Genomic DNA, 23,688 nt, shown 5'->3' on the forward strand with positions numbered 1-23,688 from the left:
CTCATCCTGGGAACTAAGCCTTAGGGCTCATGCAGACTTCAGTGGATCTCAATCCGATCGTGGAGCACATTGAACAGACTGGCCACAGGTCTCCTGATCCCAGCGTCACAGCTGTCCTCCTCCAGTCAGGAGATAAAAGTGAATTGAGCAAGGCCGGACAAGTCTAGTCTGAATGTGGCAAATCACATACTTTTGTTCACATGACCGCCCTCTGACAGCGTGCAGTGTGTGTTCTGTACGGATTCACATATAGTGACTGCAGAATTTATGCAAGAGCCTGGACAACCCCTTTAATTGGACAAGTCTCCGTGCTTTTGTGCAGACCACACGGTCCAAAGAAAAAATCGGGCATGTGAGCTACCCCATAGACTATCATAGATACAAGCGCTATCCGTGAAAAATGCAGACAACTCGTACAAGAAAAGCTGACGTCTGAATGTGGCCTAACTGGGACTACTATGAATTTCCCAGTAACTGGGGAAAAATGTTCAGTAGAGGTTTTTGGTGATCTCTTAAGAGACATATGTTTAAAAAAAAAAAAAAAAGTTCTTTCCTCCAAAATAGAAAAAAAAATAATTTTTAAATATAAAATACTTTTTTTTTTTTTTTAAACATAAAAATCTGCACATATTAGTTATCTAAATGACCATAATAACCTGGAGAATCCATTCAATGGGGAACCTGAATTTTAAAAAAAGGAAAAAACTATTGAAAAGTTTATATATATATATATATATAATAGTGAAAACGGTTATATAGATTACTTACTAATGTAATATGTATAGTAAAATGGCACTAAAAAATCAAACCAATTTTCTTGCAGAAAACAATGCCTCATGCAACAATATCAGTGAAAAACAAAAAAGTTAGGGCTGCTGAAGAGGAGTAAAAAAACAGCCATTAAAGGGTCCTGTCATGTAAAGGAACACTTATAGATATGGGGTTATTCTGCAGGTCAATAGCATTCTAAAGCCATGCGGCTGCTGCGCTGAAAACCCGGGAGGAAATGCAGTTTATAGCTCCCCCCAGCCTTGGCTTTCAGTTTAGAGGTGCGGCTTCTGTCACTGCTCAGTACATAGTGAGCGACAGCTGTAACTGCACCCCGACATTGACTAATGGCTGTCTCTGCAACGTGTCAGTGTGGGGCATGGTTATAGCCGCCACTGTCTATGTACTGAGCGGTGAATGCAGCGGCACAAGCCAAACCTCTGACTGAAAGCTGGAGGCTGTCGGGAGGAATACACTGTATTTCCTCCCAGCAGCCGGGCTGTCAGTGTGGTAGCTTCAGAATGCTATTAGCCTGCAGATAAAAAAAAAAAAAAAAAAAAAAGGTTAGTACATCTGCTGCACAATTGCATAAAGTGTATATTAAAAAAAACTTTACCACTATCCTCAGTTAAAGTGCACATAGAGCATTACACTTACAGTAAAACGTGTAGGCGTACCAAGGGCTAGTAACAAAAACCGCAAAAACTGTCAGACTAGTAGTAGTTCATAAGCGTCAGGAAGCACAATATAAATGAAGGTAACTTGCATCAAGTTCTAATGAGGAATGGTGTCCCAGCTCCCACAAACGCGTTTCACTCTGCTTTGTCAGGTGGACTTCGCAGGGCCTGAGAATTGAGAGGCATCAAATGCTGGCCCCATAAATGAAGCCTGGCTGCAGCATAGTACAGACCCAGAGGTCAGAACTAAGTTAAGTCTTTTTGCTCATCTGTTTCATTAACTGGTCGTATTGTGAATCTATATTATGGACACACAACAATGTGCATGTATGAAGCAGTCTTCTGTGAATTACCTGTATTTGGCTAAGTTTTCACACTTGCTTCAATTTATGACCTAAAGGGGGTTGTCCGGTGCCAAAAAATATTTAGTGTTGTGCTTTTTCAAAACTGCACAGATCGTCCTGGGAGTCTATCGCTGGCCCTGTTATCAGGGAGTTGTACAAACCTTAGCGCTGTATTTAATAAGGGTCTAGTAGTGATCACCTGTATTGTGCATAGGTGATCGTTGTAAGGGCTCGTTCACACGACTGTACTTTCTGGCAGTAATTTAATAAGGCAGTGCGGACAAGCCTTGCAGTTTTTCACAAACTGAATCTTTATGTAAATTTGAAAAAAATTGCGGCATGGACTAGTTTCTTCCACAAATCTGACGAGATTCACCCTTCAAGTGTATGGGTGTGTCCCCCCCCCCCCCCCCATAAAAAAAAAAAAAAAAAAAAATCAAATGCAATACAGAGCCCCAGTATAGCATGTGTGGTTTTTTTTTTTTTTTTTTTTTTTTTTTTTTTATACTCTGCAATTCTTGAGCATAGGAAACTGTAGATGGTCTTGTAAATTTAGATCCACTTGTTTAGCCGTTCTCTCCAAAGTTTGGTCTTTTATGGTTCATGCCTCTCTAAGTAGAACCTCTTTTGGCAAAAAAAAGTATTTACCTGCAGCCATACTGGTATTGTGCAGGTAAATACTGCTTTAAACAAGTGCAGCAGTCATAATTGGAAATGCAGCTGCAGGGAGAAAACAAGTGTTTTTTTTTTTTTGTTCTTTGTGCAGTGAGCAGACATTTTTATTGATGCCACTCTGGGGTCCATATGATGTTTTGGATGCTTTTTATTTCAGTTTTTGTGGGAGGTGCGGTGACAAAAAAAATGCCTTTACAAAAAGGGGGGGAGGGGAGGACGTAATGCCACTTAGCTTTTTGTGTTAATGTTATATTTTCATAGATTGGGTTTTTGTGAACACCGATACCGAATCATTTTTTTAAAAAAATGTGATTTTGGCAAAAGTGGTTGTTTGAACAGCACCGCAGTATATAGAAGAAATGACTGTCTCCTATGAAGCGCACCATGTGGCTGGGCTTCATAGAACTATGCAGAGGGGGCACTAACAGAGGCCTTCAGCTGCCAATGTAACCCATCAGCACCACGTGATCGCAGCAATGAGTGTGTCATGGTACGGTGCCACTTGATTGCCACTGTCAGATTGACAGGAGCATTTAAAGGGAACCTATCACCAGAAATAAAAAAAACGCTATTAACCTGCAGGTATGGTGTTAATCTGCACAGTACAGGGGGGGTTACTTTAGACTCCATCTAAGAACCTCATTTCTACCCATAGTAAAACGGGCAATAAGAGACAAGATATGTCAGTTCTCAAAGAGTCATTGCTCAATCAGGCCTGCAATGAAGATCCTCGGGTTGATGACTGCCTGCATTCCTTGTGTGAAGTGGAGCCAATTTCATTCAAGGAAACTTCAGAAAGCGGTCTTGTAATTTTGGGACAAAAAGCCGTTGTCCCTAGACAAAATGATGCCCTTGTCACTAATATCAAAGTCACTGGTTAGGTGGACAGACCCAGAAAACCTTCAGGTGGGGGTAGATTGGATTCACTCTCCAGTTGTAGTCATTACTACCTATGCAAGTCGGTCAGGTTGGGGTGGCCACATAGAGGGAAGGTATTATCAGGGGACTTAGTCTCCAGAGGTTCAAGCCATGTCATCAAACTACCGGGAACTTTGTGCCGTATGGGAAGTTCTTCAGCGCAATCGTCGCCTGGTGTGGAACAAACACTTAAAGATACTGTCGGACAATACGACAACAGTGTATTTTCTACGACATCAGGGAGGCCCGAGACACACCGTAGTCCTGGGTCTTGCGTCAAAAATACTTGTTGGGGCCAATTTTTCTACCCAGTCAATCTCGGCAGTCCACTTAAAAGGAGCTCACAATCAGATTTTCCAAGCTGGTGGGAAATTCTGCCTTCAGAATGGGAACTGAATGGGGAGATATTTGACACATTGTGTCGTCGTTGGGGTGTCCCACAGATAGACCTGTTTGCGACGAAGAAAAATGCAAAGGCCAAAAAATTCTACTCTCTAAATCCCCGAGACAACCCTACCGGAGTCGATGCGCTATCCCAGATATGGTCCGAAAGCCTTTCTTACGCCTTCCCTCCCCTACCTTTTTGATTCTAAGGAAAGTACAGGAGGATCAAATAAAAATTAATCCTGATGGTTCCTTTCTGGCCAAGAAGGAGAGAGTTTCCTCTTTTGGCCAGGATGATCCCATATTACTTCCCTTAAGGAAGGATCTCCTTCACCAGGGACCGGCCTTAAATCAGAACGTGGATAGACTGCAATTCTCGGCATGGATCCTGAGAGGCAGATCCTGAAATCCTGTGGGTTATCGGATCTTGATTTGGTGCTTAATGCCGTATGCAAGCAGCCATATGAGCCAACCAATGAAATGAGCATCAGCAAGCTTACCTTTTTTAAAACAGCTTTTTTTTTTTAGTTGCTATCACCACCGCTAAGAGGGTGGGGGAGCTAAAGGCGTTATTCATGGAAGATCCATATTTGTAGATTTATGATAGAATAGTGCTGAGGTTAAAACCGGGGTTGCTACCTAAATTAGTCTCTACAAGGAACATCAATCAGGAAATTGTCCTGCTGTAACTTTTCCAATTCCCTAAAAATCAGAACTTTGTCTCACATCCAGGGAATAGAAAAAAACAGTCATCAGTTACCTAGAGGCCACTTGTCACTGGAGGATAGATGACAACCTGTTCATCCAGTATGGGGGTAAGAATAAAGGGAAGAGAGCGTCTAAACTATCGCAGGGTTAATTAGATCCACGATAGGTCTCGCCTATTCAGCAGAGGGGAAAATCCCCGGAAGGGTTGAAAGCCCATTGAACTCGCTCAATCTCCACATCTAGAGCAGAGAAAGGGGGGCCTCTATAGAACAGATAAGCACTGCTGCGACATGGACGAGTCTGAGTACCTTTTACAGGCACTATAAGCTAGATGTCCTAGCAGAACAGGGAGTAGCGTTTGGCAGGAAGGTTCTCCATGTGCTTGTCCCACCCTAGGGAAATACTTTATTGTCCATGGTGCTGTCAGGGGGACGTCCTGGAAAGCAGTAATTAGACTTACCGGTAATTGTATTTCCAGGAATCCATCCTGACAGCACAGTTAGTTTCCCTCCCTCTTTACTTCACAATGCATAGAAATTAATAAATGTATTACATCCATCCTGGGGTGGTACTTGGACACTGGAGGGGAGGGAGGGGGGGGGGCTTTAAACCTCTGTTTCCTGTCCCTGAAAGGATGAGTACGTCCTCCATGATGCTGTCAGGATGGACTCCTGGAAATACAATTACCGCTAAGTCTAATTACCGCTTTCAAGGCTGCGGTTATCCCGGTTGCTTGTGCACATTTTCTATCACACTTTTTTTCCTTCCACTGAACTTTCCATTAATATGCTTGGATACAGCACTGTGTGAACAGCCAGCTTCTTTAGCAGTGACCTTTTGTGGCTTACCCTCCTTCTGGACATCTGTCAAGTCAGCAGTCTTCCCCATGATTGTGGAGCCTACTGAAACAGACTAAGGGACCTTTTTTTAAACGCATAGTTTTTTTTTTTTTTTTTAATTATTCTAATTTACTGAGATGACTTGTGTGTTTTCATTGGCTGTAAGCTATAATCATCAACATTAACAGAAATAAACACTTGCAATAGATCACTGTTTGTAATGACTCTATAATATGAGTATCACTTTTTGTATTGAACTGAAATTAACTTTGATATTCTAATTTAGTGAGAAGCGCTTGTAAATGACTGAAGCAATTCTCTTCTTGCTAGTGAATTGTATGCAGACTAGAAGTAAATGACATCCCAAGCAGGACAGAGCAGCCATGTATAAATTCTACATTAGAAACTAGAATTTAAGCTCACTGGAAGCATGCTCGCTATTGTGATAGTACCGGATATGTATTTTTTTTTTTAGGTGAAATTTAAAAAAAAATATATATATATATATATATATATATATATATATATATATATATATATATATATATATATATATATATATATATTTATATTTTTTTTTATTGGAGGGGGCGGGGGTTACTCTTGTTATGTTGATTAATTCTGCAGTGGTTTACAAAACCCCCTTTTGACTTCTAATGGTGCTAATACATAATGCAAGCAGTGCTTTCACCCAACTTCACATGTATTTATTATGAACGTTCACACTAATGACCATGTTTCTGCTTACAGGGTTAATAACAATCGGATTTCAATGATTTGTTTGAGGACCTGGTTTTCTCATTTGCGTGGCTGACAGTTTGCACACGGCAGCCATGGAGGAAGATGTGAAGTTAGAAAGTGCCAAAAGCGAGGGCGGTTCAGGTCCAAAATTAGACCGGAACATTTCAGTTAGTGAATTTTCTTGCAATTGTTGCTACGATATATTGGTGAACCCCACCACTCTGAACTGTGGGCACAGCTTCTGCCGACATTGTCTTGCCCTATGGTGGGTGTCTTCAAAGAAGACGGAGTGTCCTGAATGTCGTGACAAGTGGGAAGGCTTTCCAAAAGTGAACATACTTCTTAGGTAAATGGAGCTGACGGTTAAAGGTTATACATATTGTTTGAATAGTTGAACTGTTTTATGGACGTTCTATTCTCAAAACTACATAAATGATACCTTCTTCAGGCCAATCTTAGGCTTGTCTGTGGGGCGAACAGACGGCCAGGCTTAGGCACAGAATTTTGCATAACATCCAGCAAATCTCAATGAGACTGATTTGTACATTTAAATATTGTTCATAGGTTCCCTTTTAAAGGCTGTATTTTCATAGCATGTCGGCTTACTCATGCCGCCTGAACCACAGCCAGCATGAATCAGTGACCGGAACTATTATTGCAAAAACTGTATAATTTTACTCTGAAATGCAGCGACGTTGCACAAGAAAACATAATTTACAGCGTCGGTCGGGAGCGAGGTGGCTAACATGACTGGTCACGGAGGTATGTCCTTCCCTTGCTCAGCAGATTGACAGGTGTCATACTCTATACGCAAAGAGCCAAAATTAAAAACTTGGACAGTCGCGGGCCAACCTTTTGATATATTTATTAAATGTCTACAATTGAGAGTTTTTCTTTATCAAATATAACAATGAACCTTATCATATGGATACAAACTTAATGGTCTCACGAGCAAAGTACATTTTAATAGTACCTAGAATAAAATAAATGCAATCACAAATGGGGCATACTGGAATAATATGTAAGAGTAGTAAAAAGCATTTAGCCTAATTTTAAACATGTTAATAAAAAATACAGATAATGTATGATGCCAACAATAGTGCCCCAAAACACAGTATGATACCCCCACAGTGAATTTCTCCATAGTACCCTTCACACGCACAGTATGATGACCCTACTATACCCCTCTCCAACAGAGTATGGTGAACCTCCGCACATCCCACCCCCAACACAGCTTGATGCCCCAACTGTGACTCACTATTATGGGGCCACACATACTCCTCCATACAGTATTATGGGCACCACATAGCCTCCCCCTTTCTCATCCAATATAATGGGCCTACTTAGTTCTGTAGACAGTATAATGGGCCCACATATGGGGCCCATTAAACTATATGGAAAGCTATTGTATTAAAAATACTCACGCCTCCCTGTTTCCCACTGCTCCAGTCTCTGTAGTGTGTTCTGAAGCTCAGCACAGCAGGCACGAAATGGCGACATCATCGCGCCCGCCACGCTGAGACCTCAGACGCAGAGAGACAATGATGAGGGAGGGTGTGGACTGCTTCTCTCCCATCATTGCTTTCAACTGGAGGTTAAGGACGGTGCAGGCATCGCGGGCCAAATATAATCACCCTGTGGGCCAGATTTGGCCAAGTGCCAGAGTTTGGCATGTGTGCCCCCCCCCCCCCCCCCCCGCCAAAATATCAGATTATAAAATGATCACTGTTACATTGTATGTCTTCTTGTTACAACCTCTTCACTGAAATTTTTGTTTTTCAGGGATGTCATTGAAAAACTATTTCCTGATACGATAAAAGAAAAATACGAGGACCTTGAGCAGAGTACTGAAATTGCCAGGGCCCTACAGGCCTTCAATAAGTATGGAAATGAACAGAATCAGTCGTCTTCCAGGGAAGGGCAGGCCAACCAGCAGCGGGGTGGAGGTGGCTTCTTCTCAGGAGTGCTGACTGCATTAACAGCAGTTGCAGTAAGTGACCCTCTGGTGTTTTGTAGTGTAACTTATTTCTAAAGTTTACATTGGTTGAGCTATGCACATGTTGATTCACATCACTTTTTTGATCTCCTGAAATTAATTTGTACAAATTATGCATCCATTGTCAACCCAAACTTAAATGGTAGGTTAAAGTATCATAAGGGTATGTGCACACTACATCTTTTTCAGGCCCTTTGAAATGAACTTTGTGCACAGCAATGTCCAAACGACATTACTGTGAACGTTTTCTGCCTTATGTCATGTCTTTTACCAACTTCAGGGGTCAGAAACCATGAAGTGGTTAAAAGTGACATACTTGTTCAAGTGCTTTTCACTGGGAAGCCACCTGCTCTATACCGAGAGCATTGAGCGAAAGACGCCTGGCGGTGGAGTCCCAAGAACAATAGCATAGTTGCCAGCAAAGCCGCTTAAAGGGAATCTGTCAACAGGTTTTTGCTATATAATCTGAAGTTGTCAAGATCAGTGGGTTTGTTTGCTTGCAATTATTGTTTTAGTACCAGGAGCTTATCACTGCTGGGACACAGCAGGTGTGCCCCCTCAGCTGACACTGCCCCCTCCTGTGATGGGCAGCTCACTGTCTATGGACATTGTATGTACAGAGCCTGGTGTGGGCGGTGTTAGCTTCCTCAGCTCTGCTTCATTGCTAAGTCTAAAAAACTGTGTCAGAACGGCTGCAACCAGTAATCTAAGTGATACATCACTGGATTCAGCTTCTCTCTGCCTAGATCATGCTGCTCTCAGATGAGGGAGCAAAAACTGCTGACAGATTCCCTTTAAGGAAATCAACTGCCGGCGTCTTCCTGAAGTGGCTCACCTGCAAAACTCATCTAATACATAATGTGTGCACATACTCCAAGGCTAGGTTCCCACGATGAGTCAATTTGATGACTTTTTCATGTTGTGGATTTCTGCAGCATTTCAGAACATTTTGAGTTACTTGCATTTTTATCATTGAATCTGAATGCATTTGTTTTTACATAGCATGTTTGCCACTGCTTTTTTTTTTTTTTTTCCTTTTTTTTGTTTTTTTCATGTTTTAATTAAAGATCCTTATTTTTGATTTGTCCTGGTATTTGACTTTGACAACTTTCTTGATAGTTATGTGTGGACTAGATGGTGGCCCGATTCTAACGCATCGGGTATTCTAGAATATGTATGCGGCAGAGCGGTGTTTAAATTTGGCGCCAAAATTGCTGATTGGTCGCGGTTGCCGGCTGCGACCAATCAGCACAGTAGTGTTTAACTTCTGCGGCAAGATCAGTGATTGGTCGCAGGCAGCGTCCGCGACCAATCACCGATTTTGGCGTCAAACTTAAACACCGCTGTACTGATTGGTCACGGACGCTATTTAAATGTGGCGACAAAATCGGTGATTGGTCACGCCCAGCGTCGGCGACCAATCAGCACAGTGGTGTTTAAATGTGGAGCCAAGATCGGTGATTGGTCGCTGCCGATATTTAAATTTGGCGCCCAAATCGGTGATTGGTCGTGGGCAGGGTGAGGGACCAATCAGCACAGTAGTGTTTAACTTTTGTGGTAAGATCAGTGATTGGTCGCGGTCTTCGGACCCAACCAATCATCGAATCGTCTTGGTGAGGACCGGGGAGCGGCGCTGCCTGTGCGGGTACTTCCGCAGCGAGAACGCAGGACATGAGCGGGCGCTCGCAGCAGAAGTATCCCAACCGGCAGCGCCGCTCCCCGGTCTCCCTTCCGCATGGAGGTCAGCGGTGCCGGCGGTCCTTCTGCTGCTACTGGCCGGGAGATGAGCGCCTTGCGTCGGTCATCTCCCGGCTGCATCGCCGCTGAGCTCCGTCCCGCAAGATGAGCCGCTAAGCTAACGGCCGCCATATTTTTTTCAGAAATCCCGCAGCGCTGATTGGCCGCTGCCGGACCAATGAGCGACACGGGATTTCCAAGACAGACAGACGATTACTCACTAAAAATGCGTGTGTGTGGTTGTGTGGGGTGTTTTTTTTTTTTTTTTTTAAGAGTATGTATATAAAATATCTCTCCCACAGTGGGCATGAAATTTTTCTAAATCCCATCCACTTTGCTGGGACTGTAGACTCTGCTTTTTTTTATTCAGTGGAAATGCACTGCGTTAAAAACTCATTGTGGGAACTTAACCTAAAGGGGCAGATGACTTGTCAAATTCAAATGATCATTCAATACACGCTTTGTTTTGGCCGACAACGGAAAATATTTTCCAACCGGACTCCATAACATTAAAGAAATAAACAATATGCCCCTGTAAAGTCGTTATTTGTACCCTTCCTAACAAGCTATTGTTATTGTCTTGTTTTTTTGCATATGCCTAAAGCGAATCTTATAACTGCAGTGGCAATATAATTAGTGGGTGACTAGTCTAGTGGTCTTTGTTTTCCACAGACTAGTCATCACGCCGCCTGTGGACCTGAGTAACGTAAATGGCGAGAGCGGCATCTCCTTTGCAGATCTCTGACAATGCACAGTAAGATGGATGTAAGTATCCAGCTTCATCGGTGCACTATGCATGCCCAGGGAGGCAGCGCTGATGTAGGACACAGCCACTTTGTAAGATTTGCTGAGCGGGCGTTAATGGCTGGCTCTGTCCTAAGTCACTGCTGCTTCCCTGGGCATGCATAGTGCACCAATGAAGCCGTGGGCTCTACACTAAGCTTACTGTGTGTTGTCAGGAAGGCAGAAATTTCTGCTAAATGCATGGTTTGTGGGTGTTTTTATAGCCCCCCCCCCCCCCCCAAAAAAATTTTGGTTTCATTAAAAATGTTGCATTTTATAGGCGAATTGTTTTCCTGCACATCAAACTTTGATATGATCTATGTTCACAAATGGGCTGATGATGGGGGGGGGGGGGACGGACGGACGACTACCAGCTCTCCTGTCAGGAGCTCACTGATGAGTTCTGAGATTACTCATGCTGTCAGCAATACACAGTGCAGCTCAGTCTGTAGAAGGCAAACAATTGAACATTTTTAATGAAAACCAATATCAGAAAATATTTTTAGCCCAAAGAGAAAATCTTCCTTCAAGGTGGAGAACGCCTTTTAATGATTTATGGCAGTTGCTGAGGTTTTATATTTTAAGACTGTAAATCTTGTGTGCCATTCTGTATATTCAGGATCGCAGCAGCAGTTTGTGTGAATCACAACCATGTAGATGTTGGGTATCCCCTGTGTTCTTATCGGGTGGTTTGTTGCTGTTTGTGCCGCAGGTGGTATTACTGGTGTATCATTGGAGCAGTAGGGAATCTGAACATGACCTCTTGGTCCACAAACCGGTGTCTAAATGGACTCCTGAAGAAGTAGTCCTCTGGCTCGAACAGTTGGGTCCATGGGCTTCCCATTACAAAGAGAGATTTTTATTAGGAAGAGTTAATGGCAGGTGAGAAAACTGATGTCACTGTATTGTAAATGTTATATTCACTAGCAACATGGCAGGCAGCTGTTGTGTTTGGGCTTGTCTAATAGAATGCGTAATTACTAGTGATGAGTGAGCATGCTCTGTACTCGCCGAGTACTTTTGAGATGCTCGGGCGGGAGCTCGGGTCCCCGTCCTGCATGTTTGGCGCGATTTAGAGCACCAATCATGCAGGGATTGTCTGCCACTCACTGTAATGCCACAGCCATGGTGGTTGTGGCATTACAGTGATTGCCCAAATCGATGGGAACAGTGCTCACAGTGAAACATGAAAAGCCGACAATTCATCAGCGGCATACACCGGTACCCGACAATGTAGAACAGAAAGAATAGAGCATCACACAGATTAGATAGAAACATGTCAGTCACATATATAATAAGTACAGTGACAGTGTTGATTACTGTACTTGTCATTTAGTGTTAAAATAAAGGATTTATTAAAAAAATAAAAAAAAATAAAAATAAAAAAGGCGTAGGGTTCCCCGTAATTTTAGTCTCTAGCGGAGGTTAAGCAGACGGCTGGGGCAGATGTTTGAAGCCTGGGAAGGGGGTAATACCCACGGAGCTTCCCGGGCTACTAATGCCAGCCCCCAGCTGAATACCTAGCCTTTACCAGCTATTAAAATGGGGGACCCCCCCCCCCAAAAAAAAATAAAAAAATGACGTGGGGTCCCCCCTATTTTAATAGCTAGCAAAGGCTAGGCTGACAGCTGGGGGCTGATATTAATAGCCCAGGAAGGGTGCCATGAATATTGGCCCCCTCCCAGGCTAGAAACACCAACTGTCAGCCGCCCCAGAAATGGCGCATCCATAGGATGCGCCAATTCTGGCACTTAGCCTCGCTTTTCCCACTGTCCTGTAGCGGTGGCAGTGGGGTAATAGGGTTAGGGTTGATGTCAGCTTATAATGCCAGCTGACATCAAGCCCAGGTTAGTAATGGAGAGGTGTCTATAAGACACCCCCATTACTAACCCCATAGTCAAAGTTAAAAAAACACAAACACCCAGAATAAAGTCCTTTAATTGAAATAAACACAATTCTTTAATGTTCTAAATTAAACCATACTTACCATTACGCCCATTCCAGCTGAAGCCAACAATCTCCTGCAATAAAAGTAAAATAAAGCAACCTCATCCTTACCTTTCCATGGTTCCCAGGACGGCTCCAGCTCTGCTACATTCAGATGACAGGCTGGATCGCAGCCGAAAGCTGCCATCCAGCTTGCCATGCCGCAGACACTGAGAAGCGCAGGCATGCTTGCGCTCCTCAGTGTCTGGCTGTGACGGCATCCAGATGAGCCGAGTTCATGTCCAATGAACTCGGCTCACCTCATGCATGTCACTGACAGTGTGGGAGAAATCTCCTGCACTTAGTGCTTCAGCAGGAGAATTCTCCCACGCTGGGATGGCATTGAGATGACAGGCTGGATCGCAGCTGAGCGCTGCCATCCAGCTTGTCATCCTTCAGAGACACTGTAGAGCGCAAGCATGCCTGTGCTCTGCAGTGTCTATGAAGGATGGCAGCGCTCAGCTGCAATCCAGCCTGTCATCTCAATGCTATCCCAGCGTGGGAGAATTCTCTCACGCTCACTGCATGCGCAGGAGATTTCTCCCACGCTGTCAGTGACATGCATGAGGTGAGCTGAGTTCGTTCATTGGACATGAACTCGGCTCATCTGGATGCCGTCACAGCCAGACACTGAGGAGCGCAAGCATGCCTGCGCTTCTCAGTGTCTGTGGCATGGCAAGCTGGATGGCAGCTTTCGGCTGCGATCCAGCCTTTCATCTGAATGTAGCAGAGCTGGAGCCGTCCTGGGAACCATGGAAAGGTAAGGATGAGGTTGCTTTTTTACTTTTATTGCAGGAGATTGTTGGCTTCAGCTGGAATGGGCGTGATGGTAAGTATGGTTTAATTTAGAACAATAAAGAATTGTGTGTTTATTTCAATTAAAGGACTTTATTCTGGGTGTTTGTGTTTTTTTTAACTTTGACTATGGGGTTAGTAATGGGGGTGTCTTATAGACGCCTCTCCATTATTAACCTGGGCTTGATGTCAGCTGGCATTATAAGCTGACATCAACCCCAACCCTATTACCCCCTGCCACCGCTACAGGACAGTGGGAAGAGCGAGGCTAAGTGCCAGAACTGGCGCATCCTATGGATGCGCCATTTCTGGGGCGGCTGAGGTCTGGTGTTTCTAGCCTGGGAGGGGGCCAATATTCATGGCACCCTTCCTGGGCTATTAATATCAGCCCCCAGCTGTCTGCCTAACCTTTGCTAGCTATTAAAATAGGGGGGACCCCATGTCATTTTTTTGGGGGGGTCCCCTATTTTAATAGCTGGTAAAGGCTAGGTATTCAGCTGTGGGCTGATATTAGTAGCCTGGGAAGCTCCGTGGGTATTATCCCCTTCCCAGGCTTCAAACATCTGCCCCAGCCGTCTGCTTAACCTCCGATAGAGACTAAAATTACGGGGGACCCCATGCCAATTTTTTTATTTTTTTTTTAATTTTATTTTAACACTAAATGACAAGTACAGTAATCAACACTGTCACTGTACTTATTATATATGTGACTGACATGTTTCTATCTATCTAATCTATGTGTGATGCTCTATTCTTTCTGTTCTAAATTGACGGGTATCGGTGTATGCTGCTGATGAATTGCCGGCCGGCTTTTTTAAAGAGACGGGTGCATGAAAATCGGAGGGCACTAGTGTGTTCCAAGTGCCCTGCTATGTTTTTCATGCACCCTCCTATATACCCTGTCTGCCTATATATTCTGCCTGCCTGACGTTTAATTGAGCACCGTTCCCATCGATTTGGGCAATTTTTGACCTTCTGCAGACCGCCGCGGGGGACCACCAGAAAAATGCTTGAGTTTCCCATAGACTTACATTGGGCTCGTTGCTTGGGTCGAGCACCCGAGTATTCCAATGTGCTCGACCCGAGCATCGAGCACCCGAGCATTTTAGTGCTCGCTCATCACTAGTAATTACCAGTCACGCTGCTGACTGGCTACTTCCCTGACGTCTGACATGGAGTGGGCAAGCAGAAATGTAAAATAACATGCTGTACATGGCATGGGGTGTATATTGTTGGGTTGTGTTTTTTTTTTTTTTTTTTTTTTTGTTTGTTTTTATTTTTTTCAGTTCTTTTTTTAAAGAGGTTGTTCAAAACACAAAGTAATTTTTATCATAAATGCCCATCTAATATATTTTATAAATTTAATGAAGTCTTTACCATTCCCTCACTATCTATTGAACGGCTTTATTTATTTTTGTTTTTTACTACTTCCTTTTGTATAATTGCATGCTGTGATACTTTGTTTGAGTATCATGTTGGGGGTAGCCTGAGATGAAGTGTCATCAGTGACCTCCGTTTCAGGGACTAGCCCAGTCCCTGCTCCACTGCTGAGCATGCGTCTGTTGTCAATGCCGACAGATGATCAGTAGATTGTGCACAATGACAGTGCGCTCGTTATCCAGTTCTGATCAGAAGTAACGAGCCAGCTAGAGAGCGCACGGTCTGTGGGCATTGTAAAGAGATTACCCGGATTGCAGGAACTAGCGCTGCCCCTGCAAGTAGCTTTGGGAGTGGAGGGGGGGGGGGGGGTGAATGTTGGTGTAGTGAGGTGATTGTAGTTTTTTTTTATTATAATATACTAGGAAATAGATTAGATTGTGGCATTAAATAGACAAGTAGGCATATAGGATGGAAATGTGTTTTAGACATGCGCAGGGCACGATCAAAGTAACCTCTGCCTGGCCTGTGCAGCGCTGAAACGCAGCATAGCCTAGAGATGATACTGCTGCTGCTGCTGCATTTCTATGCTGTATAAGCGATCAGCCTGCAAAAAGTGAACGTCCCATAGTGGGACAAAGTGTAAAAGGGAGGGGGGATAAAAAAAAATAAATACTGTACCCATAAATAGTCTGGAAAAATAAAACCATAAAAGTACACATTTGGTATCGCTGCTTCCGTAACAAACTGACCCATAAAACTGTCCCACTAGTTAACCCCTTTACTGAACATGGTAAAAATAAAGCATCGTTTTTTGCTTCGTTATGTATTTATCATACCGTCATTCTATAAAATAGCTTATGTAAAAGCGCCAAAACACAAAAAAAATATAAATGTAGTGTTGCTATTAACGTACTGACCCGAAGAATAAAGCTACCTTATCAATTTTACCACATGTGGAATGGCATAAAAAAAAACCCCAAAAAATTCCTGAATTGTTGGTTTTTGTTTATTCTGCCTCCCATAAATTGGAATAGAAAGCGATCCAAAAATGTCACGTGCCCGAAAATGGTACCAATAAAAACCAACTTGTCCCGCAAAAAAACAAGCCGTTGCATGACTGTCGGCCGAAATATGGAAATATTATAGCTCTCAAAATATGGCGAGGCAAAAACTTCTTGCAATAAAAAAAAAAAAAAACTAGGGTTTTTAGTGTGACAGCTGTCAATCATAAAAACCCAATATAAATCTGGTATCGCTGTAATCGCACCAACCCGAAGAATAGTCGTCTAATCACTAATACCGCACAAGGAAAGGCGTAAAAATTAAAACTCTAGGGTTGTGCTTGGGATTTTTTTCAAAAGTAAAGAGAAAAATGACGATGATATGGCGACTAGTGTTGAGCGCAAATGTGTCACCCCCTGGGAGTTATCAGACCTCTACTATGGCCATACAGGTTATAGAAAAGGAAATCTATACCTTACATGTATGGCCCATAGTAGAGGTCTGATTGCAGAGAAATGTGTTTATCAACTCTGTTTTGTACAGGCTTGGCGCCCGGGGGACACCAAGAAATCCCCGCCTATGTGCTTATTTATCATATTCTCCCCGCCCTGCACGGCCCTGTGACGTGCGCTGGTCTCCCTCACTTCCCGGGCACGCGCAAAGCACCACTCAGTGTGTGCTTTGTTCCTTCCCGGCCTCATCTGCCTGTGTGCTGCGCTGCAAGGTTCTATTGCGCAGGCGTGCCACTGACTCCCCTGCGCAATAGAACCCTGCAGCGCAGCACACAGGCAGATGGGGCCGGGAAGGAACAAAGCGCACTCTGATCGGTGCTTTGCGCGTGCCCGGGAAGTGAGGGAGACCAGTGCACGTCACAGGGCCGTGCAGGGGAGTGGAATATGATAAATAAGCACATAGGCGGGGATTAATAGATAGGTGGGGATTTCTTGGCATCCAGGGGATAACAAGCCTGTGCAAAACAATGATAAAAACACTTCTCTCTGTAATCTAACCTCTACTATGGGCCATACAGGTAAGGTGTGTGTATATATTTACTTTTCTATAACCTGTATGCCCATATTAGAGGGGTGACAGATTTCCTTTAACTATTTTGTGTGACCTATTGCTCTGAATTTAAGGGCATGAAAAGTCAGTTTGAAAATTGCGACTTTTTCGCCAAATTTCAGATTTTTTTCTTTTTCACAAATGTGAAAGTCGTATCGAAGAAATTTTACCACTATCATGAAGTACAATCTCAGAATTGGTGGGATCCATTGAAGCGTTCCAGAGTTATTACCTCCTAAAATTACTGTGGTCAGAATTGTAAAAATTGGCCTGGTCATTTAACGTGCAAACCACCTTTGGGGGGGGGGGGGGTTAATACTGTTTTGAAGATGAAGGGCAGTCACACCAATTCATGTGACTTTTAGATTCTTTTTTTTGTACATTCACTTTGCATTTTGCTAATTACAAAAAATTTCGCCCGGGGTCCCGCACCTGGCACCCCCGCCGATCAGCGGTTGTCGCTGGCCGGAAGTGCTTACTTGCGGAGCTTTGCCGCTGAAGGGGACTGTACATCCGCCTCCCATTGAATATCTACCTACTAACAGGTATTTCTTTGAACAGGCTTCTGCTGACACTGGCTGAGGAGGAATTCTCAAAAGAGCCGTACAGTATAGAGAGCAACAGTCACAGGAAAGCCATTATCATGGAGCTGGAGAGGGTTAAAACCCTGGGGGTGAAGCCACCTCAGAATTTGTGGGAATATAAGGTATACAACTTTCTATTGTATTGGTGAAAGTAAAGATTAGCCATGTTTTCTTGACTAGACAGTTACTGCCCCTCTGCAGCAACTATATTACAGCTTCAGGAGACCTCCTGTCATATCTGTCACCCACACTACATGTCAGTGAAACATCTCAGGATAATGTGATCAGGGAATGTCCCAAGATCATTAGTATGAAGGTGCTGCAATCCTCAGGCCTCGTCCACGTGTTTTTCTGTCTGCCATTCACTGTCGTAGAAAACACCATGGAGACAATCTGTTAAAGAACTACATCTCCATGCTCCACTAGTGATCACTTGGGTTCACAGGGAAAGGACCCTAACCAATAACCTTTTCATAGAACTTGGCATTGTGGTGTTCTGTTATTCCTGCTGAAAATATACACGTAAACTAGGGGTTAACGTTTACCTTGTGAAAGAGGAGTGTCCCTACACAGTCTGGTACCATCACTGATCTGGCACGTGTCCCTACAATTGGGGCATATAAGCTTTTACTAAAACTAAGTTTTCAGAAAAGCCAACAGGTCCTATTTAATAAAAAAAAAAAGTGACACCTCTCAACTATGTAACAGGCCTTATTCACACATCCTGTTTTGGGTCTACAAAAAATGGACTTTTTTTTTTTTTTTTTTAATATGCAAAGACCTTCAAAGAAGAAGAGAACAGTCTTAAGTGCCATCTGTTGTCAACAGCAATCTTAGAATTCCATAATACCCTTTTAAAAAGTCTTACAAAATGATTTAGGAAACCAAACCAGAATCTTTTCCAAAAGGCAAAGAACTCCATTTGCAGTTGTCTGTTTCTGGGTTCTTGCTTCTCATCAGTGCAAAGTAGGAGGCTTGTTGGGTGAGATGGTGGCCTAAGGAGTAAAGTTTCTCCTTGAGAGTGCCAAACATGCTGTTGGGGAACTTTTGAAGAGACTTTGCCTGGCCTCTAAGAGGAAGGGAACAGGGACTCAAGTGGCGCCTATTGGAGTCATCAATCCTAAAAGTAGATGGTGACTGTTTAGCTCCATAATGACCTATGATTTCCATTTTCAGCATAGGTTGCTAAGGAAAGTATGAATCTCGCTACGGAGCTGAATCTGCTTTTTACTAGGCACTTGACCCCTGGTTTCTGAAAGCTCTAATTGCTGCAGGTTAAAGGGGTTGTCCAGGTTTGATAAGTCTGCAGTCAGTCTATTTCTGACTCCTCACAGCGTGCATATTGCACGCTGTCATACATGCGATCACGTGCCGGCTAGATGTGCTCATCCTTGCTTAATTCACTTGTATTGAGTAAGGCTGTGCACTTCTAATCAGAATACAAGTCGTATATTTGCACGTAACCGCCCACTCTCGCTGCTAGCATCAGAGAATCCTGACTGTGCGATGTATGCGGTGAGGATTCAGAAGTCTACAGTCACATCAGACTTTAATCCCAAAGCTGGACAACCCCTTTAACCATTTAAATGCTGCTGTCAATCTCTAACAGCAGCATTTAGACGGTGTGGAAAAATTTAATAAGCGCCCAAAACGTTGTATATACCCCAAAATGGTATCAATAAAATCATCAGCTCAGCATGCAGAAGCCAAGCTCTCAAACGTGGCTCCATTGATGAAACGATAAGTTACAGATCTCAAAGTAGCTATACAGTCATGGTCAAAAGTTTTGAGAATGACACCAAAATTAAATTTTCACATGATCTGCTGGCCTCTGGTTTCTATTAGTGTTTGTCTGATGTTTATATCACATACAGAAATATAATTGCAATCATATTATGAGTACCAATAGGTTATATTGACAGTTAGAATGAGTTAATGCAGCAAGTCAATATTTGCAGTGTTGCCCCTTCTTCTTCAAGACCTCTGTAATTCTCCCTGGCATGCTCTCAATCAACTTTTGGACCAAATCCTGACTGATAGCAGTCCATTCTTGCATAATCAATGCTTGCATTTTGCCAGAATTTGTTGGTTTTTGTTTGTCCACCCGTCTCTTGATGATTGACCACAAGTTCTCAATGGGATTAAGATCTGGGGAGTTTCCAGGCCATGGACCCAAAATCTCTGTTTTGTTCCATGAGCCATTTAGTTATCACCTTTTGCTTTATGGCAAGGTGCTCCATCATGCTGGAAAAGGCATTGTTGGGTGCCAAACTGCTCTTGGACGGTTGGGAGAAGTTGCTCTTGGAGGACATTCTGGTACCATTCTTTATTCATGGCTGTGTTTTTAGGCAAGACTGTGAGTGAGCCGATTCCCTTGGCTGAGAAGCAACCCCACACATGAATGGTTTCAGGATGCTTTACAGTTGGGATGAGACGAGACTGGTGGTAGCGCTCACCTCTTCTTCTCCGAATAAGCTGTTTTCCAGATGTCCCAAACAATCGAAAAGGGGATTCATCAGAGAAAATGACTTTGCCCCAGTCCTCCGCAGTCCACTCCCTGTACCTTTTGCAGAATATCAGTCGGTCCCTGATGTTTTTTCTGGAGAGAAGTGGCTTCTTTGCTGCCCTCCTTGAAACCAGCCCTTGCTCAAAGAGTCTCCGCCTCACAGTGCGTGCAGAAGCACTCACACCAGCCTGCTGCCATTCCTGAGCAAGCTAGGCACTGCTGGTAGTCCGATCCCGCAGCTGAAACAGTTTTAAGATACGGTCCTGGCGCTTGCTGGTCTTTCTTGGGCGCCCTGGAGCCTTTTTGACAACAATGGAAGCTCTCTCCTTGAAGTTCTTGATGATGCGATAGATTGTTGACTGAGGTGCAATCTTTGTAGCTGCGATACTCTTCCCTGTTAGGCCATTTTTGTGCAGTGCAATGATGGCTGCACGTGTTTCTTTAGAGATAACCATGGTTAACTGAAGAGAAGCAATGATACCAAGAACCAGCCTCCTTTTAAAGTGTCCAGTGATGTCATTCTTACTTAATCATGACTGACCGCCAGCCCTGTCCTCATCAACACCCACACCTGTGTTAATGGATCAATCACTAAAACGATGTTAGCTGCTCCTTTTAAGGCAGGACTGCAATGATGTTGAAATGTGTTTTGGGGGTTAAAGGTCATTTTCTGGGCAAATATTGACTTTGCAAGTACAGTAATTGCTGTTAAGCTGATCACTCTTTGACATTCAGGAGTATATGCAAATTGCCATTACAAAAAATGAAGCAGTAAACTTTGGAAAAATTACTATTTGTCTCATTCTCAATACTTTTGGCCATGACTGTACAAACATATTTTTCCCCAATGCATATTTTTTTTTAAATTTTTAACCACTTAAAGAACAAAAAAAAAAACTGTACAAGTTTGCTATCGGTGTAATCATACTAAAATGGAGAATCATATTGCTGAGGTTGCTTATACCACACAATGAACGCTGTAAAAACAAAACTCAAAGTATTGGTGTAATTGTCATTCGTTCAAATTTACAACTTTGTCCCAGAAACACACAGCCCTCGTATGGCTCGATCAACCCCTGCGACATTGGAAGAAAAGTTTTTTTTTTTTTATCGTGATATTTTGTTCTATTGGGGGACAAATACATATTTCGTTTCTAATGTGCATTTAAACTTTTTTTTTTTCTTTTTTTTCCCCACTTTCTTTTTAGGCTGTAAACCCTGGAAAATCCCTTTTTCTGTTGTATGCTCTGAAGAGCTCGCCGCGGCTCAGCATGTTGTACATGTACTTGTTTGATTACTCAGAAACATTTTTACCCTTCATCCACACTACTTGTCCTCTGGAGGAGGAGGATGAAGAAGACATTATTACCAAATTCATAGTAAGTTTTGCATCACTGACTCGTAACGCCATAGCATGTATTTTTACCTTACCAAGGTTTGGCCAGTGGTGCCAGTCTCTAAGGATCAGATTTATGATACTTGTGGTGTATTCATTTTCGTTCAACATCTTATCTGTGGAAAGTCTGTCATATACTCTCTTCAACATTGAAATTGCAACACCATGAAGAAAGTCTTTGGAATTATGGAGATCACAGGAGGGATAGACATGTTCATGATATGCACATGATGAAAAAATGGAAACAAAATCTTCAAATCATCTGTTTATTCTGTATCGAGTATGAGATTTCCCACTTGCACAACTTGGCTGCTATCAGTGAGGTTATAAATGGTTGTCTGAGGAAAGTTTTGCTGCGCTGAATGCACTTGTGCAAATCGTCAAGATCCACTGCTGGCAGCTCTTTTGCAATTGCTGATCAATGACGTCCCAGATGTTCTCTGAGATACAAGTCTGGAAATGCTGCTGGCCATGTAGCACTTATAGACCATGCAGGCTGCTCACTGTAGCTCGAGCAACATGCGGTCTGGCATTGTATTGAAAAACTACTCCATTCCTTTATGAAGGCATCTTCATTGCATTGCCCACGTGGTCTCCAAACCAATCTTTGGCTGTTTTTGTGTCCAAGATGAAAGCAGGACTCTTCACTGAAGAGGATAGTTCCAGCCTCTATCTCCGTCTTTCTTTGCACCATGATGGCCTTTTAGAGCGGTGGCGTGAGGTTAATGGAACATCTGCAGCTGGACGTTTAGCTTGTAGCCCAATGTCTTGCAGAATCCCCCTGATGGTTTGTGTAAACACTGTTTGACACCTGAGGCTTGGTATGTGACATCTAATTTCACTTGCAGTACAGAATGGATCATTACACGTCATTCTTCAAATCTGTCAAAACCATTTGGGCAACACCATGAAGGGGCCTTCACAAAGGAGTGTCGCACTGGTCTTACTCTAGGGATTATGCCACCTCACACCATAATGTGCAGTAGCTGGGCCACTAGTCTTCGTTCCAGGTACACTAACAGCTTGGCGTCGCATAGGTTTGGTCAATCCAATGGTATTGTAATTTCTCCAAAGTGTCCCAGGAGTTTTTTCACAACGGCAAAACCAGACCACATGTTGCCCATGCTACTCGGAGCAGCCTTCATGGCCTAAAACATGCTACCATTGCCTGCAGTGTCTCCAGACTTGTCTCCCTTAGAGCACATCTGTGACTTCATTGGTTGGCAATTGCAAAGGGAGGTTGGCGGCAGCGGATCTTGATGATTTGCCCAAGTGCATTGAGAACAGTAGAACATCAGCCAACCATTAATGCACACCTTGGCTGCTATCAATGAGGTTAAGTGCGGGCATTTCTGTAAGTGGTGCTCGTACTGGATAATTCGAGATGTTTTGAAAACTTTGTTTCCATATTTTTCAGAATTTGCACATCAACATGTCTATTAGTGATGAGCGAGTTGAATTCATTAACTCTTTCAGCAAGCACCTGAGCGTGCTTGCCCAAAGAGCCTACTCGCTCATCACTAATATCTATCCATCCTGTGATTTCCATAATTCCATGACTTTTCCTTCTTGGTGTTGCAATTTCAGTGTTGGAGCCAGAATTTTACTAGTGCAGCTATTGTGAGCTGAAATGGTGCTTCTTCTCCTTGGTGATCAGGGTGGCTATCATTGAATCCCCAATGATCAGACTTTTGTGCCATGGTCTGCCAGTATAGCCTGTATACGTCCAAAAGAAACCATTTTGACATGACTGTTATTCTCAAAGACCAGTAAGAGAGGTTTTCTTTGTCTAAATTTTAATTTTTCAAAATAAACTATTGGATCTTGTATAAAGTGAACCATCCTTACATGTTTTCTCCAATGTGTACCTGTCATTCAATCAGAGATCCTTTAAAAAGGTTGATCTTGATGGACCCAAGTCTGTCTTCAAGCTATGTAACTATGCGCAACATATACAAAGTAAACCTTTTGTCTTTTGGCGTAGATAACACTTCCAGTTTTAAATGTCTGATTTTCTTGGTCTGTTTACTGACTATAGTTTGCAGAAGAACACACCCCACAATAGCTCAGAGCAGGTTTCTCAGTATGTAATGATACTGCCCTGGTATCCCGGTCTAACCACATGTGCAAGTCAATGAGGGGAAAGGGGCAGCACAGCTGAGTTTAGCTGTGTCAGATTACAAACCCTTCTGTCAGCTCTCCTCTTCTCCTAGCATTGTCACCTCACTAGTGCACCCACACTGCTTGTCCAGAGATGTCAGTATCACACTTATGGCTGCTGTGCTCAACTTGTAATTGCTCTGCAGTGAAGTTAGAGTAGGGTGTCCTATCTCACACAGGGGTACTCCAGAACAGGCAGGTTACTACTATGTGAGATATATTGACAGTCCTGGTCTCATCTCAGAAT

The 23,688-nt window shown here is 43.2% G+C and overlaps 1 protein-coding gene across 1 annotated transcript in view; it reads left to right on the forward strand.

Annotated features, from left to right (window-relative positions):
- The window catches only part of BFAR (bifunctional apoptosis regulator), a 31,307-nt gene that overhangs the window by 3,232 nt on the left and 4,387 nt on the right, over positions 1 to 23,688 (forward strand). The window contains exons 2-6 of the mRNA XM_073645736.1: positions 6,064 to 6,400; positions 7,837 to 8,044; positions 11,283 to 11,452; positions 17,357 to 17,501; positions 21,094 to 21,264. Of these exons, the coding sequence (XP_073501837.1) occupies positions 6,147 to 6,400; positions 7,837 to 8,044; positions 11,283 to 11,452; positions 17,357 to 17,501; positions 21,094 to 21,264 (948 nt within the window). The 5' untranslated portion in view covers positions 6,064 to 6,146. The remainder of the gene's footprint in view (positions 1 to 6,063; positions 6,401 to 7,836; positions 8,045 to 11,282; positions 11,453 to 17,356; positions 17,502 to 21,093; positions 21,265 to 23,688) is intronic.

The sequence above is a fragment of the Phyllobates terribilis genome, unplaced genomic scaffold (genome assembly GCF_046119375.1).
Source record: "Phyllobates terribilis strain yellow unplaced genomic scaffold, ASM4611937v1 Scaffold_9__5_contigs__length_417890890, whole genome shotgun sequence".
NCBI classification, from domain to species: domain Eukaryota; kingdom Metazoa; phylum Chordata; class Amphibia; order Anura; family Dendrobatidae; genus Phyllobates; species Phyllobates terribilis.